Source organism: Etheostoma cragini, chromosome 16 (genome assembly GCF_013103735.1).
Source record: "Etheostoma cragini isolate CJK2018 chromosome 16, CSU_Ecrag_1.0, whole genome shotgun sequence".
NCBI classification, from domain to species: domain Eukaryota; kingdom Metazoa; phylum Chordata; class Actinopteri; order Perciformes; family Percidae; genus Etheostoma; species Etheostoma cragini.
In genome coordinates this window covers 24,939,266-24,960,218 of record NC_048422.1, presented here as the reverse complement: position 1 = coordinate 24,960,218, position 20,953 = coordinate 24,939,266, and the positions used below count along the sequence as shown (strand labels likewise).

Sequence of the window (20,953 nt, the reverse complement as noted above, 5' to 3'; positions counted from 1 at the left end):
AAGTGCATGAACAATGAACAGGAATTAATTACAAATTATTACAATAATAAAGTAGGCTACCAATGCAATAATGAATGGATACAACATGAACACATGAATTAGGAAACGTCTGCTCGTTTTCAGCCCCAAACTGGATCAGCTGCTGTGTCCTCCTGTGTCCTCCTGTGTGATACAGGGCGGTATATGTTAAACACGTAGCGATGTATCATAGACCGTTAATATATATATATAGCTATACAATCTGTGCGATGTATACAGTCCATTCAAGGCAGAAATATGTGGGACTGTTGTGCAAATCAACGTTAGCGATTAGCGTTAGCGATTAGCGTTAGCATTGCAAGCTAGCGATTTTTAAAAAGTTTCAGTTAGGAACATGGTTGCAAGTATATTTGCACAGGACTGCATAGACCACAAAACAAGACTGTCGTAACCTTTTAATCAATTATTTAAAGCTGAAAGTACTTACATGTATGTGTCTCTCTGGTCGATGGGCAGCCATTGATGCCTGTGTGTTTTCAAGTGAGGTCGCGTCCACACTAGGTTCCAAGGGCCAAACAGCCCTTGGTCAATCCCCTTCCCCTAGGCCGTAATAGGTATTGGGACAGAGCTAGGTCCCGCGTGAACGCGCAAAAGCTAGGGGAAGGGGTAAGGGGAAGGATTGGGATTCAGCCTAACCCTGACCCTATGTTATGTAACAGGGGTCGGGTTAGAGTAACCCTGACCCTATGTTATGTAACCAAACCCTACTACATAACATAGGGTTACACATCCATTTGATGTTTCCCATAGCTTTGTTGCTGAATGAATGAAAGATGGCGCCCCTGTGTTTGGCTGGCCGTCTCCCTCTGTTGAGAGTGTTAATGTTTTTCCTATATCTGCTGTCTGTTGTACCGAGTGTTTCACCGCTGCTGGTGTTTGATCGCCTGACACTTCTTAATATCCGCAAATCTCTGGAAAAACTGCCAATTTGCGGCTTGGCTGGACACTCAAAGAGGCTACCGCCTTATCTGGAGTCTATACCGCCGCATCAATGGCGTCCTTCCTGCTGGTTACCTCGCACCAGTCGCCGCCAAAAACGGAGTGCTGCTCCCATGCTGTCGGCCAGTGCGGATCTCCCAGCGGGCTGTGTGCCGGGAAATCTCCACTCGCTCACTCCCTCGCTCCCCCCCGGCTGTTCCTTCGTCAGCGGGGGCGGCCTGGCTGCTATATTTAAGGAGAGCTTCAGATGCCGGACAATAACCGCCAATAATTACTCCAGCTTCGAACTGCAGCTGTTCGTGATCAACCTTACCTGCCCTGTGCTGTGTGCCACAGTTTATCGCCCACCCAGATCTAATAATGACTTTCTTCAAGAGTTCTCAGAGTTTTTGTCTGAGTTTCTCCCAAAGTTTGATAAACTGCTGATTTGTGGAGACTTTAATATCCATGTTTGTTGTGTAGCAAATCAACTGGCCAATGAATTCAAAGGCCTTTTTGTCTCCTTTGATCTCACTCAATCTGTTAATGCACCAACACATGAGTATGGGCACACTCTTGACCTTGCCATCTCTCATGGGCTTTCAGTTTCCCTCAGAGAAATAGTCAACGCTGCTATCTCGGATCACCTCCCTGTTGTTTTCGACTTTGCTACCCCCCCACCTGCCAATAAGCCAGTTTCCCCAGCTCGCAGACGCCGAATCTTTACTCCATCAACTACTGGGGAGTTTGATGCTGCCTTTAGAAACTCTCAGCTGCCTGATGACTGTGGGCTGGTTCCTCCCCTTTGTCCAGACAGCCTACTCTCCACTTTCCATTCAACATGTTCTGCGATTCTTGACTCTTTGGCCCCTTTTTGGCAAAAAACTAACAAAACTAAGTCAGATCCCTGGCTGAATGACCATACCTGTCTGCTCAGACAACAATGCAGACAGGCTTAACGGCGGTGGAAAAAGGACAAACTGCATGTATCCCTGGGCTGGTTAAGGGTCAGTCTGGCTGCTCACCAGAGAGCTCTAAAGGAAGCCAAGTCCAATTATTTGTCCTCCATTATAGCTAACAGCTCTCATAATCCAAGACTGCTATTTAATAATGTTGATTCTGTCATTAATCCATGCCCTACTGTCCTGTCCGATGCATCTACTGCAACCTGCGAGGAGTTTGTGTCTTTTTTCACTGGTAAAGTGGCATCTGTCAGGCAGAATATCTGTAATATGAATATGTCTTTTAAGGATGTCTGTGCTCCTCCGGCACAGACTGCTGTACTCGAGCGGTTTGAGACCATTTCTTTGTTTTCTTTTACTAAGGTGGTTAGTGGCATGAAACCCACGAACTGTCCCTTAGATATTATTCCAGCCAAGTTTTTGAAGGAAGTTCTGAGCTCCGTTGGGTCAAGTCTGCTTGTTTTTATAAACACTTGTCTTAGCTCAGGGTCTGTTCCAGCTGCCTTCAAACACGCTTTGGTTAGGGCTATGCGTAAAAAAACGCATATTTACCCCTCTGTGCTCTCCAATTTTAGACCTGTCTCTCACTTGCCTTTTCTTTCTAAGGTTTTAGAAAAAGTTGTTTTTATTCAATTACAGACATTTTTACAGATCAATTCTATTCTTGATAAATTTCAGTCTGGTTTTAGATCCCGACATAGCACAGAGTCAGCCCTGTTAAAGGTGCACAATGATATTGCCTTGTCTGTGGACGCTGGGAATCCTTCTGTGCTGGTTCTGCTCGACCTAACAGCAGCCTTTGATACAATCGACCATGCAGTCCTTGTATCTCGCATAGAGCACGTCGGCATCCGTGGCACCGCTCTCCAATGGTTTAGGTCATACCTGGCAAACAGGAGTTTTTCTGTCGCGATTGGTGACCAATGCTCATCAAAGGCGTTGCTGCCCTGTGGGGTGCCACAGGGATCTATTCTCGGCCCCATTCTGTTTTCAATGTATACGCTACCTCAGGGATCAATTATAAAAAGCACAACCTGTCTTTTCACTTTTATGCCGACGACTTGAAGATATATTTGCCCATGAAAACAAACGAAAATACTGCACTTACTAAGCTACTGGACTGCATCACAGATATAAAGCAGTGGCTGTCACAGAACCTTTTTGCACTTAAAACAACTGCAAAACTGATTGCATTTTGGTTCTCCATCTATGTCAAATGTTCTCAGCACAAAGTCTGGCACTCTGGCCCCCCTTTTTAAATCTAATGTCAAAAATCTCGGGGTAACATTTGATAATGGTCTCAAATTTGACAAAAAGATTAGCTCTGTTGTCAGCTCAAGCTTTTTTCAGCTCCGTCTTTTGGCCAAAGTCAAGTCCTTTCTCAGTCGGCAGGATCTCGAGAAGGCAATCCATGCTTTCATCAGTTCAAGACTGGACTACTGCAATGCCCTTTAAGTTGGCCTCAGTCAGTCATCAATTTCTTGTCTCTAACTTGTGCAGAACGCTGCTGCCCGATTTTTGTGTAATGTGTTCACGTCCAGACGTGAACACATTACCCCTGTGCTGTCGTCACTCCACTGGCTTCCAGTCCGTTTTAGAATTGATTTTAAACTCTTGCCGTTTGTTTTTAATGCCATTTATGGCTTGGCCCCCTCTTACTTGTCTGAGATTTTAACTTTTCGCAATTGTGGCAGAGCCTTGCGCTCCTCGGGTCAGCTTCTGTTAGAGGTCCCTAGGCCGAGACTTAAACAGCTTCTGTTAGAGGTCCCTAGGTCAAGACTTAAACAGTTGGGCGATCGTTCTTTTGCCGTCGCTGCTCCCAGACTGTGGAAAAACCTACCCCCTAACATCCGCACAACTACTGACCTCAGACTTTTTAAAACGAAGCCTAAGACCCACTTTTTTAAATTAGCATTTAATTCTGACTAGGGCAATACTGTATCTTAGGTGTCCTCCTTCTGTCTGCTCCTTTCTATGAGTTTTTGGAAGGCTTTTAATGTCCTGCAGCGCTGCACCACTACAGCACTTTTAATTGTATCTGCATGTTTTGTACGTGTTATGTATTGTTTTATGGCTTTGTTGTAAAGCACTTTGGGTACCTTTCGGCTATTGTAAAGGGCTATACAAATAAACTTGATTGATTGATTGATTGATATGTTATGTAACAGGGGTCGGGTTAGAGTAACCCTGACCTTATGTTATGTAACAGGGTTTGGGTTAGGGTAACCCTTACCCTATGTTATGTAACAGGGTTTGGGTTAGAGTAACCCTGACCCTATGTTATGTAACAGGGTTTGGGTTAGAGTAACCCTGACCCTATGTTATGTAACAGGGTTTGGGTTAGAGTAACCCTGACCCTTTGTTATGTAACAGGGTTTGGGTTAGGGCAAGGGTCGGCAACCCGAAGCTCCGGAGCCGCATGCGGCTCTTTGATCCCTCTGATGCTGCTCAGTTTTGAAAATAATTAAGATCGAGTATTTAATTAAAATGTATTTTATTTAATTTTGTTCATTTTCAAAATGTAATTCTATGAAGATTATGTTGATCTTGTAACATCTCAAATATTTTTATATTTAATTTAATATTTAAAAAAGAATTTGTCGCATTTAATACACGTCACAACTTCCACGTTCCAAGTTACTTTTTTTAACTTTTTGACCCCAGATAGGCCAACAATGGAGAATTCAAAGAAAAGAAAAGTATCTTATGAAAACAGGACGTTCAATGCTACTTGGGCAGATTAATTTGCTTTCACTGCTGACAAGACCGGTTTTCCAGTGTGCTTAATATGTAATGAAAAACTAGCTAACAACAAAAAGTTAAATGTCGCTAGACATTTCCAGAATAAACATACAGCCTTTGCTGAAAAACATCCGGATGGAGATGAGAGAAAAAAGCTGTTTCGGGAACTGACACGGAAGGCTGATCAGAGCAAAAATCCCTTCAAGAAGTGGATGAAGTCAGCACATTCAAGTACAGGAAATAGTGAGGCACGAAAAGCCGTTCACAGATAGAGAATATATAAAAGAATCTTTCATTAAGATTTTAAAACATCTATTCACAGACTTTAAAAACAAGAGTGAAATTGTGCAGAAAATCAGGGATATGCCCCTCTCTGCAAAGACTGTCAAAGACAGAACCACAAAAATGGCAAAAGACATCACCAGACAGCAAATTAAAGACATCAATTCAGCTGTGGCCTACTCAGTTGCCTGTGATGAATCAAAAGACAAAGGAGATATTGAACAAATAGCGTTGTTCTGCCGGAATGTAAACTCGACTGGGCCACAAGAAGAAATGATCGAGTTGATACCGCTAACAGGCCAAACACGGGGGGAGGACGTCTGTGAGGCTGTCTTAAATTGTTTAAGAGCAAAAGGAATAAACACCACCCACCTGGTGTCAGTGGTACAGACGGAGCACCGGGTATGACAGGCGCGCACAACGACTTTGTGGCTTAATTGCAGAAGTCGCTTGACAGGAAGTTGCTGACTTTTCCCTGCATCCTGCACCAAGAGGCACTGTGTGCTCAAACATTTCCTCCAGAATGCACAGAAGTCCTGAATGTTGGTTTTAAGGTTGTGAACAAAATAATGGCAAAAGGTTTAAATCACCATCAGTTCCGTTCGTTACTGGAAGAGCTGGACAGCACATATTCGGATCTCCTGCTGCACAATAAAGTCCGGTGACTGTCCAGATGCGAGGCACGGGAACGCTTTGTGGCATGTCTGGAGGAAGTGAAAACCTTACCTGGGCAGCAAAGGATCACATTTCCTGAGCTAGAACAGCCAGAGTGGCTGGAAAAGCTCCACTTCTTGGTAGACATGACATCGCACCTGAACAAGCTGAACACAGCTCTTCAGGGTAAAGAACGCACAGCCCTGCACATGTTGGAGGAGGTTTTGGCATTCGAGCGCAAGTTGATAGTGCTTGCCAGAGATTTACAGAAAGGTCCACTGTCCCCCTTCCCCAGTTTGAGAGAGTTCAGAGATCCTCACATGGTCAATTTAGAGGATTTACATTCTGCAATCATCGCAATGCAAACATTCAGCAACGATTCAGTGAGTTCAGAGAGGAAAAAAAACACATTATCCTTCCCTGTCACTCCCTTAAGCCTTGATCCATCCCTGTTGAATATGACAGCATTTCCAGGGGTGAGTCCACCTGATCTTGAGATGGAACTGAAAGACATAGCAGACAAAGAAATGTGGGTGTCCAAGTTCAAGCGCTTGACAGCGGACCTTGAAGATGTTTCACATCAGAAGACTGTTCCTGCTCAGAATCACAAATGGCGTGATATTGAAAACCTCCCCAAACCAGACAAACTTGTGTTTGAAACCTGGAATGCTATCCCCGACATTTATGTCAACATGAAAAAGTATGCACTTGGAGTCCTGTCGATCTTTGGATCCACATATGCATGCGAGCAGGTGTTCTTCAACATGAACTTTATTAAAAACAAACACCGCACACGCCTCACAGATGACAGCTTATAATCCTGTGTGAAGATGAAGGTGACCGCGAACAGCCCGAGGTACAGGAGCAGAAATCACATTCACCAAGTATGATCAGTATTTTAATTGCCTATTATTTTGCAAATATTCACATTTGTTCATTGTTCGGTGAAATAGATATTTTATTATTCAGGTTGATGGCTGACGGCACGCAGAGAGAGGAAGGCATTTTTGTTCACTGCCAGTGGATAATTTAAGTTCGGCGTTTTATTTCATTACTACAAGGACTCAAATAGACATCGAGTATTTTACTTAACGTTCAACACAACATCTTTTTTTTTGAGTTAAAAATGTTTTGTTGCATGCATAAATTCATTTTCCCTGCAGTCATTCATTGATTTCATAATTTTAACACAGTATAGTTTGTTTATACGTAGCACAAAGGCAAAAAAAAACTTTATATGCAGTTATTTAATTTCAAATTTCAAAAGGGTTTTGTGGCTCCCAGTGTTTTCTTTTCTGTGTGAAACGGGTCCAAATGGCTCTTTGAGTGATAAAGGTTGCCGACTCCTGGGTTAGGGTAACCCACACTCTATGTTAAGTAACCGGGGTCGGGTTAGGGTAACCCTGACCCTATGTTATGTAACAGGGGTCGGGTTAGGGTAACCCTGACCCTATGTTATGTAACAGGGGTCTGGTTATGGTAACCCACACCCTATGTTAAGTAACAGGGGTCGGGTTAGGGTAACCCTGACCCTATGTTAAGTAACCGGGGTCGGGTTAGGGTAACCCTGACCCTATGTTATGTAACAGGGGTCTGGTTATGGTAACCCACACCCTATGTTAAGTAACAGGGGCCGGGTTAGGGTAACCCTGACCCTATGTTATGTAACAGGGGTCGGGTTAGGGAAACCCAACACTATGTTATGTAACAGGGGTCGGGTTAGGGAAACCCAACACTATGTTATGTAACAGGGGTCGGGTGAGGGAAACCCGACCTTATATTATGTAACATAACAGAACTACATAAGTGATAGTATCAGAGGTCAAGTTACCTGAATGTTTTATTGTAATAAAGTTTTAGAGAAAATAAAAGCTGCTGATGATTCACAGAGAGACACACACACATAACCCTCTTTGAATTTGAGAAAGAGAGAGGGAGAGTCTTATCTGTAAATTCCTCATTCAAAGTGATGCTAACTCGACCAGAGAGAGACGACTTTGGCTGCTATCAGCTAGCTAATCCTCTCTCATTCCCTCGTCCTCTGCTCATTCCTTCCCTTCCTCCCTCTCTCCCTGTGGGTTAGGCTCACAATTCAGATCATTGATCACCGATCGATCAGATTCTTACCTTCTGAGTGTCCATCATCGCCTGAGAGAGAGAGAGAGAGAGAGAGAGAGAGAGAGAGAGAGATGGACCCACTGACAGGAAGTGAAGTCACAACTCAACATCACAGCCTTATTTCTTTTTTTGAGTTTCAAAATAAGAGTCCGAAGTTGTAGCTGACAGGATCAGACATCGAGATTGGAGATATTAAATGTATCACTCTCCAAATCCATAAGTTTTATTAAACTATTTAAAGTTTAACTTCAAATACAACACAAAGCTTTAAATGGTCCACCACCATCTTATCTTTTAGAGCCTTATTACCCCATTTGAATACTGCTCCCAGAATTCATAGTTTCTGGTTTCTAGAGTCTCTAAAATTAGAATGGGAACAAACTGCCAGTATGGATCAGGGGACCAGAGCCTCCAGCTATCAGGCTCCTCTCTTGTGGGACCAGCTCCCAGTCTGGCTCAGCTATCAATTCAATACAATTTTATTTATAGTATCAATTCAGATTAGGGTTATCTCGAGACACTTTACAGATAGAGCAGGTCTAGACCTCTTTAATTTACAGGTAGAGCAGGTCTAGACCACTCTATAATTGGTGGGGTGCAGAGCCCTGTTACACCCTGCAGTGCTCTTCAACACCCTGGAGACCTGCTACACCGTTACGCCCTGCAGAGCACTGCCACGCCCTTTTACACCCTTTTACAAATTATCAATGTGGGACAACCAACAGAAAGCCAGGTCTGGACCGTGTTCACATGTTGAAGTTTATTGTTTATCTCTTTTGCCTTTAAGTCATTTTCCGTCAGCATCAACATAAAAACAGTGAATACAGCGATGAAGAACACTGTGGAGAACTTTTATGGCAAACAGTTTTAAATTATGTGCTTCAAAGTTAAAAGGTTTTAAGGTTTTACAGCAATAACTCACGTTTTACAGTGTTATTTGTTTCCAAGGCGATACAGAGCAGAAAGTTTTCAGCCAACTGACAATTTCTCGTCCAAAGTCTTAAAATTTCAAGAATGGACTCAAACTGTTCCTCACATACAAGGCTTTCATCTCTGATTGGTTCAGATCAGTCAGCTGGCAGCAAGCTTCTCTCTGATTGGTTCAGATCAGTCAGCTGGAAGAAAGCTTTTCTCAGATTGGTTCGGATCAGTCAGCCAGCAGCAAGCTTCCCTCTCTTGAATAAACAAGTGAGGTTCTGAAAAACTGATGATCATGTCAATAAAATTAAAATTAAAATTATTTCTTGAGAATCAAAACAAAAACATTTTGGATTATTTGGAGTAGAGAAGACATGTTTGAGTTAGGGTATCCTAACATGTCTTCACATTATTAGGGTTAGAGTTGTAAGGGTAAGGGTACCCTTACATGTCTTCACGTTACTAGGGGTAACCCTTATACTGTGAAGGGGACCCCAACCCTAATAATGTAAAAGGGAACCCTTAACCCTAATGTGAAGGGGAACCCTAACCCTAATAATGTGAAGGGGAACCCTTAACCCTAATAATGTGAAGGGGAACCCTAACCCTAATAATGTGAAGGGGAACCCTAACCCTAATAATGTGAAGGGGAACCCTTAACCCTAATGTGAAGGGGAACCCCAACCCTAATAATGTGAAGGGGAACCCTAACCGTGTAACGTTATTCAGAACCAAACTCCATTAAAAAAAAAACATGAAAACTTCCGACAGAGCAGAATGTGCTCCAACATTGATCTTCAGGGGGCGGGGCCATGCAGGAACACAGGCAGAAAGGGTCAGACCTAAGCGCTACGCATCATTTTAGTGGTATAAAAACATAAAAAGTTCATTAAAGTTTTCTCTCATTGAATACAGAACCTGAATGACAGGTGAGAAGCGCCAATGAGGGAAGAGGAGGGAGGTGAGGGGGCAGGGCTAGTCACTTCCTGTTCAGTTCAGACACACTTCCTGCCTCCATATTTACACTTCCTATCACCACTGGGCCATTTTGTTCCTTTTCACACTGATGTCACGATGTACGAGCCGCGCTCGCCGCTGGCGCCGCCGGCGCCCTCACCACCCTTTGGCTCTCGTTTCTTGGTGACGGGGGTGGGGATGAGTGACGGGCGCGTAGGCGTTGTGGATGACGATGATGTCGTGGTGCTGATGACAACATCGGCGTTGGTCTTCCTGGGGCTGGGCGTGTAGTTGAACGGGCTGACCCGCGCAGCCACGGCGCCGCTGCGCTGCGGCCCGCGCTGTTGATGTTGTTGCCGTTCGGGCGGCGCCGGCTTGTCGTCGAGGCTCTCGCAGCTCCGCCGCAGGTTGAGGTTGGAGGAGGCGGGGATGTCGATGACAGGCGGGGCGTTGGCGGTGGGCGAGCGGGCAGAGCAGGATGACGAGGAGCGCGGGTTGTTAACGGGACAATCCTCCAGACGGACCCACACGTCCTCGGCTCGTCCGGCCGACGACTCGCTGCCGCTGCTCTTCTTCCTCCACGTTCCCTTTGCCCTGGCAGCGCCGTCCTCCTCGCTCCGCCCCCCCTCGCCCCGCCCCTTCTCACTCGATTCCGAGGACGCCGACAGCACTGACGACGAGCTTCCTGTCCTCTTCCACGTCCCAACGCGTGGTAACGAAGTAGAGTGTTTCCCGCTCCCCACTCCAGGGGCCCCACACCCGTTTTCCCGCTTCCATGTGCCAGTGCGGCTGAAACGTGAAGATGTCGCTTCCTGTGCGCGTGACGGGCTCTCAGAGTGTGAGCGGTTGGCGTCGTGTCTCCTGTCGGCGCTGGCGGACTCCTCCAGCTTCCTCTTCAGCGTTGGGCTCGGAGCTTCTTTAATGAAGGTCGACTGACGGACGAGCGCAGGCTTCTCTGGCTCCGCCTTCTGCTTCTCTGGCTCTGCCTTCTGCTTCTCTAGCTCCGCCTTCTGCTTCTCTGGCTCCGCCTTCTGCTTCTTGGTTGCCGTGGAGATAGCGACCCTTGGTGCCGACTCACTGTGTGGGATGCCGCCGCTGCTCCTCGCCTGTGCGCTCGGTTTGGTCGGTCTGGAGGCCGATGAAGATGACGATGATGCACTTCCTGGAGATGCCGTCCGCGGCGTCTGCAGCACCTTCCCACCCTTCTGATTGGCTGCTGTGGAGGCGCGAGACGGTGTGGTATCTCGAGAGGTACCGCCTCCTCTGTCGGTGGGGTCGCTGCTTCCTGCACCGGCCGCTCGGGGTTTGCTCCGCCCCCTGGCTGCGGGCTCCCCCCTCGGCTTCCCCGTGATCAGGCTGCGGTAAACCTTCTTCCCGCCTCTCAGCGCCTTTGCCTCCTCCTCCTCCAACTCCGCCTCCTTCTTCTTCTTGGCCTCCAGCGTGCTGCGCTCGCCGGCCTTCAGAATCCTCGCCCCACGCTTTGCCGCGTCCTCCTTCTCCTGCTGCTCCTCCGCCTCTTCTGTGCTGTGATTGGTTGCTGGCAGGCGGAACGGCGAGCCCACAGACTTCAGGGACAGGACAGAGTCAGAGTCTGATGACTGCTGGCGAGACAATGAGGCGGCGGCGGCGGCGTTCAGGCTGCTGACAATGGAGTTGGCGCCCTCCTGGATCGCCTTCCAATCAAATGACTCAGAGTCGGGAGAGGCGGGGCTTCTGGGCACCTCCGAAGGCTCCTCTTCGGCAAGAATGCCGTCTTCATCTTTGGGGAGGGTGAGTGGCGCATCAAGGGGGGCGGCGGCGTTTTTCTTCTTCTTCTTGGGCATGGCGGAGCTGATGCACTCCTGCAGCAGGTCATCCTCCGAGTCAATGCTCAGCGAGCTGAGCGACGAGTTCCTGGAGAAGCAGACGGGCGTGTCCTCCACGTGGAAGGCTTTGGGGGCATAGCCACTGGCCGCAGGGTGGCGGGGCTTCAGCTCCTCCTGTGGAGGCGGAGAATTGCTTCCTGCTTTGCCTCCATCTTGCTCCGGCGGCGGCTTGTTGTTGTTCTCCTGGTCAATGTCGCTCAGCGAGCTGAGCGATGAGTTCCTGGAGAAGCAGACAGGCGTGTCCTCAATGGAGAACTTCTGCTGCTCGTCCACCACCGGGGGGTTGCTCGCCGCTTTGGGTCGAGGGAAAACTGCTGCCGTCTGCTGCTTCCTCTTCCTGCCTTCATCTTCTTTGCTTTTCTTGCCTTCGTCTTTCTCGGCGCACTCATCTTCATCGAAGTCAAGCGAGCTCAGCGAGTCGTTACGGGAGAAACAGCATGGTGTGCCCTCGATGGGCGTGTAGTGGTGCGGCGAGTCAAAGGCAAACCCTGGTTTAGCTTTGGCAGCTGTTGTCGTGGGGACGCCGTATGCCGCTCGCTGTGGCATCGGCTTCACCGGCGACGTGGGCTTCTTCTTCTGCACCTGCTGCAGGCTGAGAGGGGGAGGGAGTGGAGGGGGGTGGGGCGGGGCTTGGTATTTTCTGGGTTTGGCTTTGGGCATGGCAGCACTGATGCACTCCGCCAGGATGTCATCACCATTGTCGCCCTCAAGAAGCCCCACCGTCCTCCTCTGGCTGGAAGTGGGCGGGGCGGAGGTCACGGCAGCGGTCGCTGCCTCCTCATTAGGCGGCGAGTCGATGGTGAGGTCACTGAGCGAGGTGGCGGTGGAGAAGTTGAGCGGCGTTCCCTCCACACAGTAAACTTTTGGCACCTCCTCTGGCGGCGGCTCCTTTCTCTGCTGTGATTGGGATCGGCTGTGAGGGGGGAGGAGTTTGTAAACAGGAAGCTGGCTGTGTTTCCTCGGCGCAGCCTGCTGCTGTTTCTTTGGTTTCCGTGAGGACTTGGGCATGGCCATGTTGATGCACGCCTCCAGGATCTCAATGTCGTCATCGTCGTCTGACTCGTCGAGGATCGGCTTTGCCGGCTCTTCCTTCCTCTCGGCCTCTGTAGACTCCTTCATCTCCGCGGCGATGTAAGGCTCGTCCAGACTGAGCGCGCTCAGACTCGAGGCGCGGGAGAAGCCGTGTGGCGTGCTCTCCGTGGCGAAGTACAGCAGCACGTCAGCGCTGCTCTCCTCCTGCTCCTCTGTCTTCTTCTTCTCCTCCTCTGCTGCATTCTGCTCTGGCGGCGGCGGCGGCGTCTTGGCGCGGCTCGGCGGCATGGTCTGCCCCGGACTGTCGGGCAGGTCGCTGGGGCTGACCACGCCACTTGGCACGCCGCTGCCGGGCTCGCTGGAGCGCACGGAGCTGGCAATGGACGAGGTGGAGAAGCTGTCCAGCGAGCTGACGGACGTGCAGCGACTGAACATCAGCGGCGTCTCCTGGGCGTACGGCGGCTCCGGCGGACTCTTTGGCGTCCGGGCACCTGACGATGATGTCACATGGTGGTGGTGGGCGTGGCTGTGATGGTGGTGGTGACCTCGTCGCCCCCGTGATGACGGAGCGGCAGCGGCGGCGGCAGCCGTCTGGCTCTCTGCCTCTTTCTGCTGCCTCTGCTGTTCCTGAGCGTCTTTCTCGCTGACAGGAAGCGTTGGGTAGTTGTTCCCGCCGCCACTGCCGCCTCTCCGCTTCCTGCCAACAACATCGCCGTCCTCCTCGTCCTCAGAGGACAGCGAGGACAGCGAGGAGCCTCTGGAAAAGCAGATGGGCGTGTCTTCCACGCAGTACGTCTGCGTGGACTCCACCGTGCGATTGGCCGGGGCGGCCGGGACGCGTAGCTTGTTGGCCGAGGGCGGCGGAGGAGGTGGGGCGGCGGGCGTGGCCGCCTCTTTGCGGGCGGCTTCAGTGCCGTACTTCAGGCTGTAGTCGATCGGCTGCTCGACGCATGAGTCGCTGCCATAGTTGGATGTTGTCGTGGCGACAATGTAGCGCGGCTGTGGGCCGGAAGCCATGCGGCCGCCAGGCGCCCCAGTGTCTCCATCATTTCTCCTTCTCTGGGCGCCCAGCTCGTCCTCGTCGCTCTCCATGCTGCCGCGGCGGTTCGGGCTCTGCCGCCCCGAGTTCAGCTGCTCGTCCGAGTACTTCAGGCTATAGTTGATCGGCGTGTCCAGCTCGCCCCCGTCATCGTCTGCCATGTGGTTGGCGCTGCGGATCTTGTGCGCCAAGTCGGCCGGGTACTTTCTGTACACACAGCACTTGTTGGCGGCGCTCTCGTCGGACGAGTAAAGCGGCTCCACGGACGGTTTGGTCTTGCCTCGGTTTCCATATCCGTCGGCGCTAGTCACGCTGTTGAGGCTGTCACTGGATGCTCGCACGCTGGGCGAGAACACGGGCCGGGCGTAAGACGCCTCCTCGCTCCTCTTCGGTCCATCTGCGTGCTTTGGGCTTGACAGCACGGGCGTGTTGGTGTAAGATCGCGTTGCAGCCCCTCCTCCAGCGGTGCTGCAGCCGCGCCCCTTCCTGTGCGCCGCCTTGGGGCTCAGGTTGTCAATGTTGTCGAAGGTCTCGGACAGCTGCTGAGCATCCAGCTCCTCGAACAGCGCCTTCTGTTTACGGGCGTGCAGGGAGGGGGCACCGGCACCTGGCGACACTACGCTGGCGTCCTTGTAGCGTGCTGGCCGGTTTGCCATCAGGTTCCTGAGGGCTGCGGCGCTGCCCATGGCAATCATCTTGTGCCGGGAGTGGATGAGGTTCCTCAGCATGCCCACAGCGCCCAGCTCCCATAATGCCTCCTGGTCTCTGGCGTCTCTGGCGGACAGATTCCAGAGCGTGCCGCAGGCGTTGGACACGATGGTCAGACTGTGAGACTTCAGGTGCTGTAGAAGCGTCGGCAGGCAGCCGTGCTCACGCAGGATCTGCCTGCAAGACAAACACAGGGAGGAGAGACCCGTGAGACACACACACACACACTTTGTTTTGCTTTCTTTGGTTACACCTGTTTTCTTCACGCTGGTTTACCTGTGAGCCTCGTTGGTGGCAATGAGGCTGGAGACGTTGCGCAGGATGCCGCCCCCGCTCTCGATGATGGCGAGCGTGTTGGTGTGGCTGCGGTGCGTCAGCGTTCCCACCAGGAAGGCCAGAGCGCCGTCCACCACGCAGATATCCGCCTTGTTCTCTGTGCAGTGAGCCGACAGGTTCCAGAGCGCGCTCAGGACCGACTTCAGAGTCGACTCCTGGAGGGGAACAATAAAACAAAGAGTTCAGAGTCAACTCCTGCACAACAATGAGATTAAATAAAGTTAAGAAACAGAGGAACCGACTTCTTTAAGGAGCAAGACGCAGGGAGCAGTGGCGTGTAAACGCTGACTAACTTGTAGAGAATATAAAGCGTGTTTCAGGTGGTTGAGTCATCATGTAGACGCTGTGGAAGACGGCTGCTTCTCCAGTGGCTCTCCGGTTTTCTAGCTCTTTTACTTCCTCGAGTGCAGTCGTGCTCTCCTACTCTCCCCTACTATCTCCTGTTTTCTCTACTTTGCTGTGTGGAGACTTTCTTTCTCTCTCCCCACTGCCTGCTGTTTTCCTGGGAAACTTTCCGAATGGAATTGATCAACTGATCACTCAGCGCTATTGACAAGATTTTCTCACTCAGGCACGCTTTACCGGGGGAGCCAACCTTCCCCGATGGAACATACGCTAAAGGCTACGCGGTGTACTGTCTCGTAACTTCTCAGAACAGGCTGTGAAGGAATAGAGGCGGATGGACTCCATTGGGGCTCAGTCGGTGGATCTGCTTCATGCAATCACCAGGCTGACAATGAAGGTAGAGGAACTGTCAAAATCAATACATGAACTGGACACACGGATGTTGCTGAGGATAAGAGAGATCGACCCCTAATCCCCCCCCCCTTCACCCGAGCGGGAAAACAACCTGCAGCTGGCCTCACTATCTCCTCCTGCACTCCTGTCTTTATCTCTCCTCCAGGACAAGGCCGGACTGAACTGAACTCTTTGTAACAACACAGAGAGTCTGCTGCCTCACACCTCACCCCCCCCCCCACACACACACACACCATCCCTATCCCTAACCCCCTCCGAACTGACTGCCTTGGGTACCCTATTTTTGTTCTTTCACCTTCCCGCCCCCGTCACCTAAAAAAATCCCTTCATGTGACCACATGCACTGTGTCGTGTCCTGTGCATTATTATCATTGTGTTTTTTGTGTCTTTTGCATTGTATTCATCTTTTTCTCCTTCTCATGCTGTATCGGATGCTGGTAACTTTAATTACCTTGCGGGAGTCATCCCAAAGGGATTATTAAAGCTCTAAGTTCAACACTTAATTAGTAACATTAGAATATAAATCCTATAAGTTGCTCATTAGGGATATTAACATGCTTGTATTTACCTTCTGGACCTCGAGAGCACAGCCCGAGAGCGCCCGCACGCTGCCCACCTCCCGCAGCGTCTTCTTACTGTTGACATCTGCACGCCACGACAAGTTCCTCAACACACTCGCTATCACCTGGACATATAAAACAGGAGGGAAATATTTTAAAACATTGACGTTGTTATATCAATCACATACAAAGTCGTTAAGGGAAGACGCAAAGAACACAAAGTCAGCGAGCAACTGGTGCAAGGACAATCTGCATCATCCCACAAGTTGGCACGAGCTGAAATATTTGAACTGTAAATGTTCTCCTGACGTTGTTTAAGCAGAAACGGAGGAAACCATTCCTACCTTACTGTAGGGGGAGCCTCCAGGATCAGCCCTAGATAGTAGCTCCAAATGAGCAGTTCATTCATTCTAAAAAACGTTGGTCAGGTCTGTCTGGAGATGCTACGACCAGCGGCGGCACGGCCTAAGACGAGTTCGGTGTTCGAGTTTCTATAAATTATGATTTTTCATGCATATAGGTGGAAATGGGCGTGGCCTATATGGCAAGATCATCTGGATCCAGGGAGTACGTGGCTGTATGGTTTTTAACAGTTTGGGAGTCATAGAGCCAAACCTGCTTTTCTACTGTAGCGTCACCTAGTGGTGGATATGTGTCAATATTTTGAATATTTAATTTAATTATTTAATCATTTCTACCAGGTCTCATTTGTGCTCTCTAACCCATCCCAACATTACACAGGCCTCAGAAAATAATAATCCTTACGCACTGCCCTTGCCCCTAATGATAAAATACCAACAATAATAATAATAATACAGCCCCTTCGACCCCTAATCGGCCCCCAATAATTCCTCCCCGGCTGTGGAAACGTGAGGAACCGGGGATTTACCTGCTGCAGGTCTTCACTGTCCGACTTCAGCTGAGCAACCATCGCTCTCATGCAGCCCTTCATGGAGCACAGCGTGGCCTGATGGGAAAAACAAAAACAAAGACATGAACCCTGTCACAGAGTCTGTGTGTGTGTGTGTGTGTGTTTACACGTGTGTGTATGGGTCGGTGTGTGTGTCTCTCTGTGTGTGTGTGTGTGTGTGTGTGTGTGTGTGTGTGAGCGTCTGTGTGTGCGTGTTCCTCCTACCTTATTGGCTACGTCTCCGAAGGTGAGGTTGGTGAGGGCCATGCCGGAGTATCTGCGCAGCGTCACGCTGTAGTGATCGCTGCTCAGGCCGAACATCTCACAGTCGACCTGCAGCAGCTCAGCCACCGCCTGCAGCCCGCCTGCAGGGATACAACACACACAGTCCAGATCAGGTTAGACCCTGATCCTGCAGGGACACAAAACCCCATACATACAGAGACATCAGAAAGGATCCTCACCGAGTTCATTCATGGCGTGACGATGTTCCTCATCAAAGGAAAGTTTCATGAGGACGCAGACGGCCGGACAGATCTGATGCTCCACTGGAGATGGCACTGGACACAGCACACATGGTTATTACAACACAACATCTATAACAACGTCTATTTGTGTGTCTCTCTGTGCGTCTCGGTTTCTCTGTGTGTCTCTCTGTCTGTGTGTGTCTCTGTCTGTGCATCTCAGTGCGTCTGTCTCTCTGTGTGTTTGTCTCTTTGTGCATCTCTGTGCGTCTGTTTCTCTGTGTCTATCTCTCTGTGTCTCTGTGCGTCTCTGTCTGTCTGATAACTCACTGGTGTTGTCCTCCTGGTCCGTCCCCCTCTCGTGGTTCTCTTGCCAGCTCCAACTTGTCTCTCTGTGTGTCTGTATCTCTCTGTCTCTGTGTGTGTCTCTCTCTGTGCGTCTCTGTGTGTCTGATGACTCACTGGGGTTGTCCTCCTGGTCCGTCCCCCTCTCGTGGTTCTCCTGCCAGCTCCAGCTCTCCTCACAGTAATGTCTCACCTGCTCCAGCAGGTGGAGGACTCTGATCTCCCGCCGTCCGCGCTTATCGTCCGGCTGACTGTGGACGATGTTGTGCAGCGCCGCAGACGCCCGCGCACGAGCCTCTTTACTGCCCCGGGAGTTACCTGGGCAACGGGAGACAAACACAGAGAGTTACCTAGGCTACGGAAGACAAACAGAAGCTATGTGTCATCCACATGTTTTTATCTGAATTAAGTGATATCGAATGAAAAATGCTTCACGGAGACAGTAAAATTCGATGAATTTCATGAATATCGACTCAAAGGAAACACGTTGGTCTCATCAGATTTTATCTTGATGGTTTTCTTCTTCTGTGATAAACGCTGATGAAACCTCATCTGCTGAATAAATAATGAGTTTATTACGTTTTAGGTCATTTTCTTCCACAAAATGCAGAAGAAGTTATAGTCCATGTACCGCAGTATTTCCTGAATGTCTCACACATGGGGAGGGGCAACAAAGACAGATGGAAGTGGACAGACGAGGAGACGAGAGACATTCTGGATTTAATTTAACAACCTGTGCCGGAGGGACAATAAGGGCACACTTTCACCAGATTTATTCTCAGGAGGTTTTACACCCTCCAGATAATTAGATGGACACGTGGACGGAGACGCAGCTAGAGTTACCTAGGTAACAAGAAACAAGGCAGTTTTATTTCTATAGCAGTGGTAGCCAAGTCTCATTCAGCAACAACCCATCTCACAACCTCACAATGACAGGTGAGGACAGACAAAGGCTTACCTAGCAACAGGGAGTCCTTGTCGTTGCCGTGGAGCAGCTGGATGAGCAGCGGCAGACAGCCGGACTGACGCATGGCGATGCACGAGTCCTGTGAGCTCGACATGGCAAGTAGCGTCCGCGACATGTCGTCTTTATCGTGAGTCCCCAACATGGACAGAAGACTGTACACCATCTCTACCTGCAGGGGGAGACACATTAATATCATGGATAGAAGACTGTCCACCATCTCTACCTGCAGAGGGAGACACATTAATATCATGGACAGAAGACTGTCCACCATCTCTACCGACAGAGGGAGACACATTAACAACATGGACAGAAGACTGTCCACCATCTCTACCGACAGAGGGAGACACATTAACAACATGGACAGAAGACTGTCCACCATCTCTACCTGCAGAGGGAGATACATTAATATCATGGACAGAAGACTGTCCACCATCTCTATCTGCATTTTACTTAAATATAGTCCCATATTGGACACAGGAAGGGGCGGGGCCTAACTGACCTTGGTCCCCAGGTGGCTTGTGATTCGTCGAGGCACAGAGTAGCCAGCCTCATTGGCTGGCTCGTGGTCCGACCGGCTGCTGGAGCTCTGGAGGAGGAGAGAGAGGAGACATGGTTACATCTTCCTGCCCACCAGGTAGGGAACCAATCTGCTACGTCAACAACTCCGAAATAACTTCCTCTACGTGTTGCCCTGGTACGGAAACACCTTGGATACGTTGCTGCTACTGTGGAAATTTAATTCTAATTCAGAATTAAAATATTTAAACAAAACCTAAAATCATCATACCTCCAGAGGGAAGTACCCCTAACCCTCCAGAAGGAAGTACCCCTAACCCTTCAGAGGGTAGTACCCCTAACCCTCCAGAGGGTAGTAAATGTAAATGTAAATGTGCTGTATTTATATATCTTTTCCAGTCTTAACAACTGCTCAAAGCGCTTTTACATCTACAGGAAACATTCACCATTCACACACATTCATACACTGTGGCAGGGGCTGCCGTACAAGGTGCCACCTGCTCATCAGATAAACATTCACACACATTCACACTCCGATGCGCAGCACCGGGGGCAACTCGGGGTTCAGTATCTTGCCCAAGGACACTTCGAAAATGACTGCAGGGGCGGGGATCGAACCACCAACCTTCCTGATTACCCCTACCCCTCCAGAGGGAAGTACCCCTAACACTAACCTTTAGAGGGTAGCACCCCTAACCCTCCAGAGGGAAGTACCCCTAACCCTCCAGAGGGTAGTACCCGTAACCCTCCAGAGGGAAGCACCCCTAACACTATCCTTTAGAGGGTAGCACCCCTAACACTAACCTTTAGAGGGTAGCACCCCTAACCCTTCAGAGGGAAGTACCCCTAACCCTCCAGAGGGTAGCACCCCTAACCCTTCAGAGGGTAGTACCCCTAACCCTCCAGAGGGAAGTACCCTTAACACTAACCATTAGAGGGTATATCCCTAAACCTTCAGAGGCAAGTACCACTTACCCTGTAGAGGGAAGGACCCCTCACACTAACCCTTCAGAGGGTAGTATCACTAACCGTTCAGAGGGTAGTACCCCTAACCCATCTGAACACAGACAGAACAGACAGGATGCTCACCTGAGATCCGGCCAATCCGCTGCTGTCGCTCGCTCCCTGACCTTCCTCCACCTGGAGAGATAACAGATTAAATCTCTGTTACCTGTTGATGGATATGACCATGATGAGGTAATATATTACTACTTTTATATTATTACTATTATACTATATTATAATATTAAGAAGAGTTCAGTTTCCTGTTGATGAATATTACCATGACGCTATTATATTATTATTACATACAATATTAAGAAGAGTTCAGTTACCTGCGGCCGTGCTCCGAGTCTCAGGATGTCCTTTTCTATCTGCTGAATACGAGCCACTCGAGCCTGAACACACACACAGACAGACAGACAGACAGACAGACAGACAGACAGACAGACAGACAGAGTTGTTATTCAGTCTCTTAGTGCTGTGTGTGAATGGGGTGAAAGCTAGCAGGGTGTTTGCTCTTGGAGGATAGAAGCTGTCAGTCCGGGGGGGGGGGGGGGGGGGGGGGGGGGGGGGGGGGGATGTTTATTGATGTTTATTGATCCCAAGAAAAATTGGAAATTCCTTTGTTACAGCAACAAAATCAGTCACAAAGCACAAAATATAATATAAATTAAATACTAGGAAAAATACACATACATATATTTTTCATATTTCATATACATGAAATATGAATACGAACAAAGTAAAAAGACAAATATATTTGAATATGTACAGGATGGGGGAACAAAAATGTGCAACAGCTTAAATAATATGCTAAAATGTAAAAATGTATGCCACATGTAAATGTAAATAAACCAAAT

The 20,953-nt window shown here is 49.2% G+C and overlaps 2 protein-coding genes across 3 annotated transcripts in view; both read right to left on the bottom strand.

The window, feature by feature from the left end:
* Positions 1-7,829, bottom strand: part of LOC117958935 (FSD1-like protein) — a 24,694-nt gene extending 16,865 nt beyond the window's left edge. For both annotated transcript variants that reach the window (XM_034895706.1, XM_034895707.1), the window contains exon 1: positions 7,725-7,829. In XM_034895706.1, coding sequence (XP_034751597.1) covers positions 7,725-7,742 — 18 coding nt within the window. In that variant the 5' untranslated portion in view covers positions 7,743-7,829. The remainder of the gene's footprint in view (positions 1-7,724) is intronic.
* A 750-nt stretch (positions 7,830-8,579) lies between these two features.
* apc (APC regulator of WNT signaling pathway) lies at positions 8,580-20,533 on the bottom strand (the record flags this gene model as incomplete). Its single annotated transcript, XM_034897066.1, has 11 exons — positions 8,580-14,411; positions 14,511-14,725; positions 15,898-16,014; positions 16,779-16,856; positions 17,025-17,164; positions 17,264-17,359; positions 17,726-17,926; positions 18,567-18,744; positions 19,075-19,161; positions 20,181-20,231; positions 20,426-20,533. Coding segments are annotated over 11 exons (5,991 nt in total), but the record flags the coding sequence as incomplete, so codon positions are not given.
* Positions 20,534-20,953: the final 420 nt, after the last annotated feature.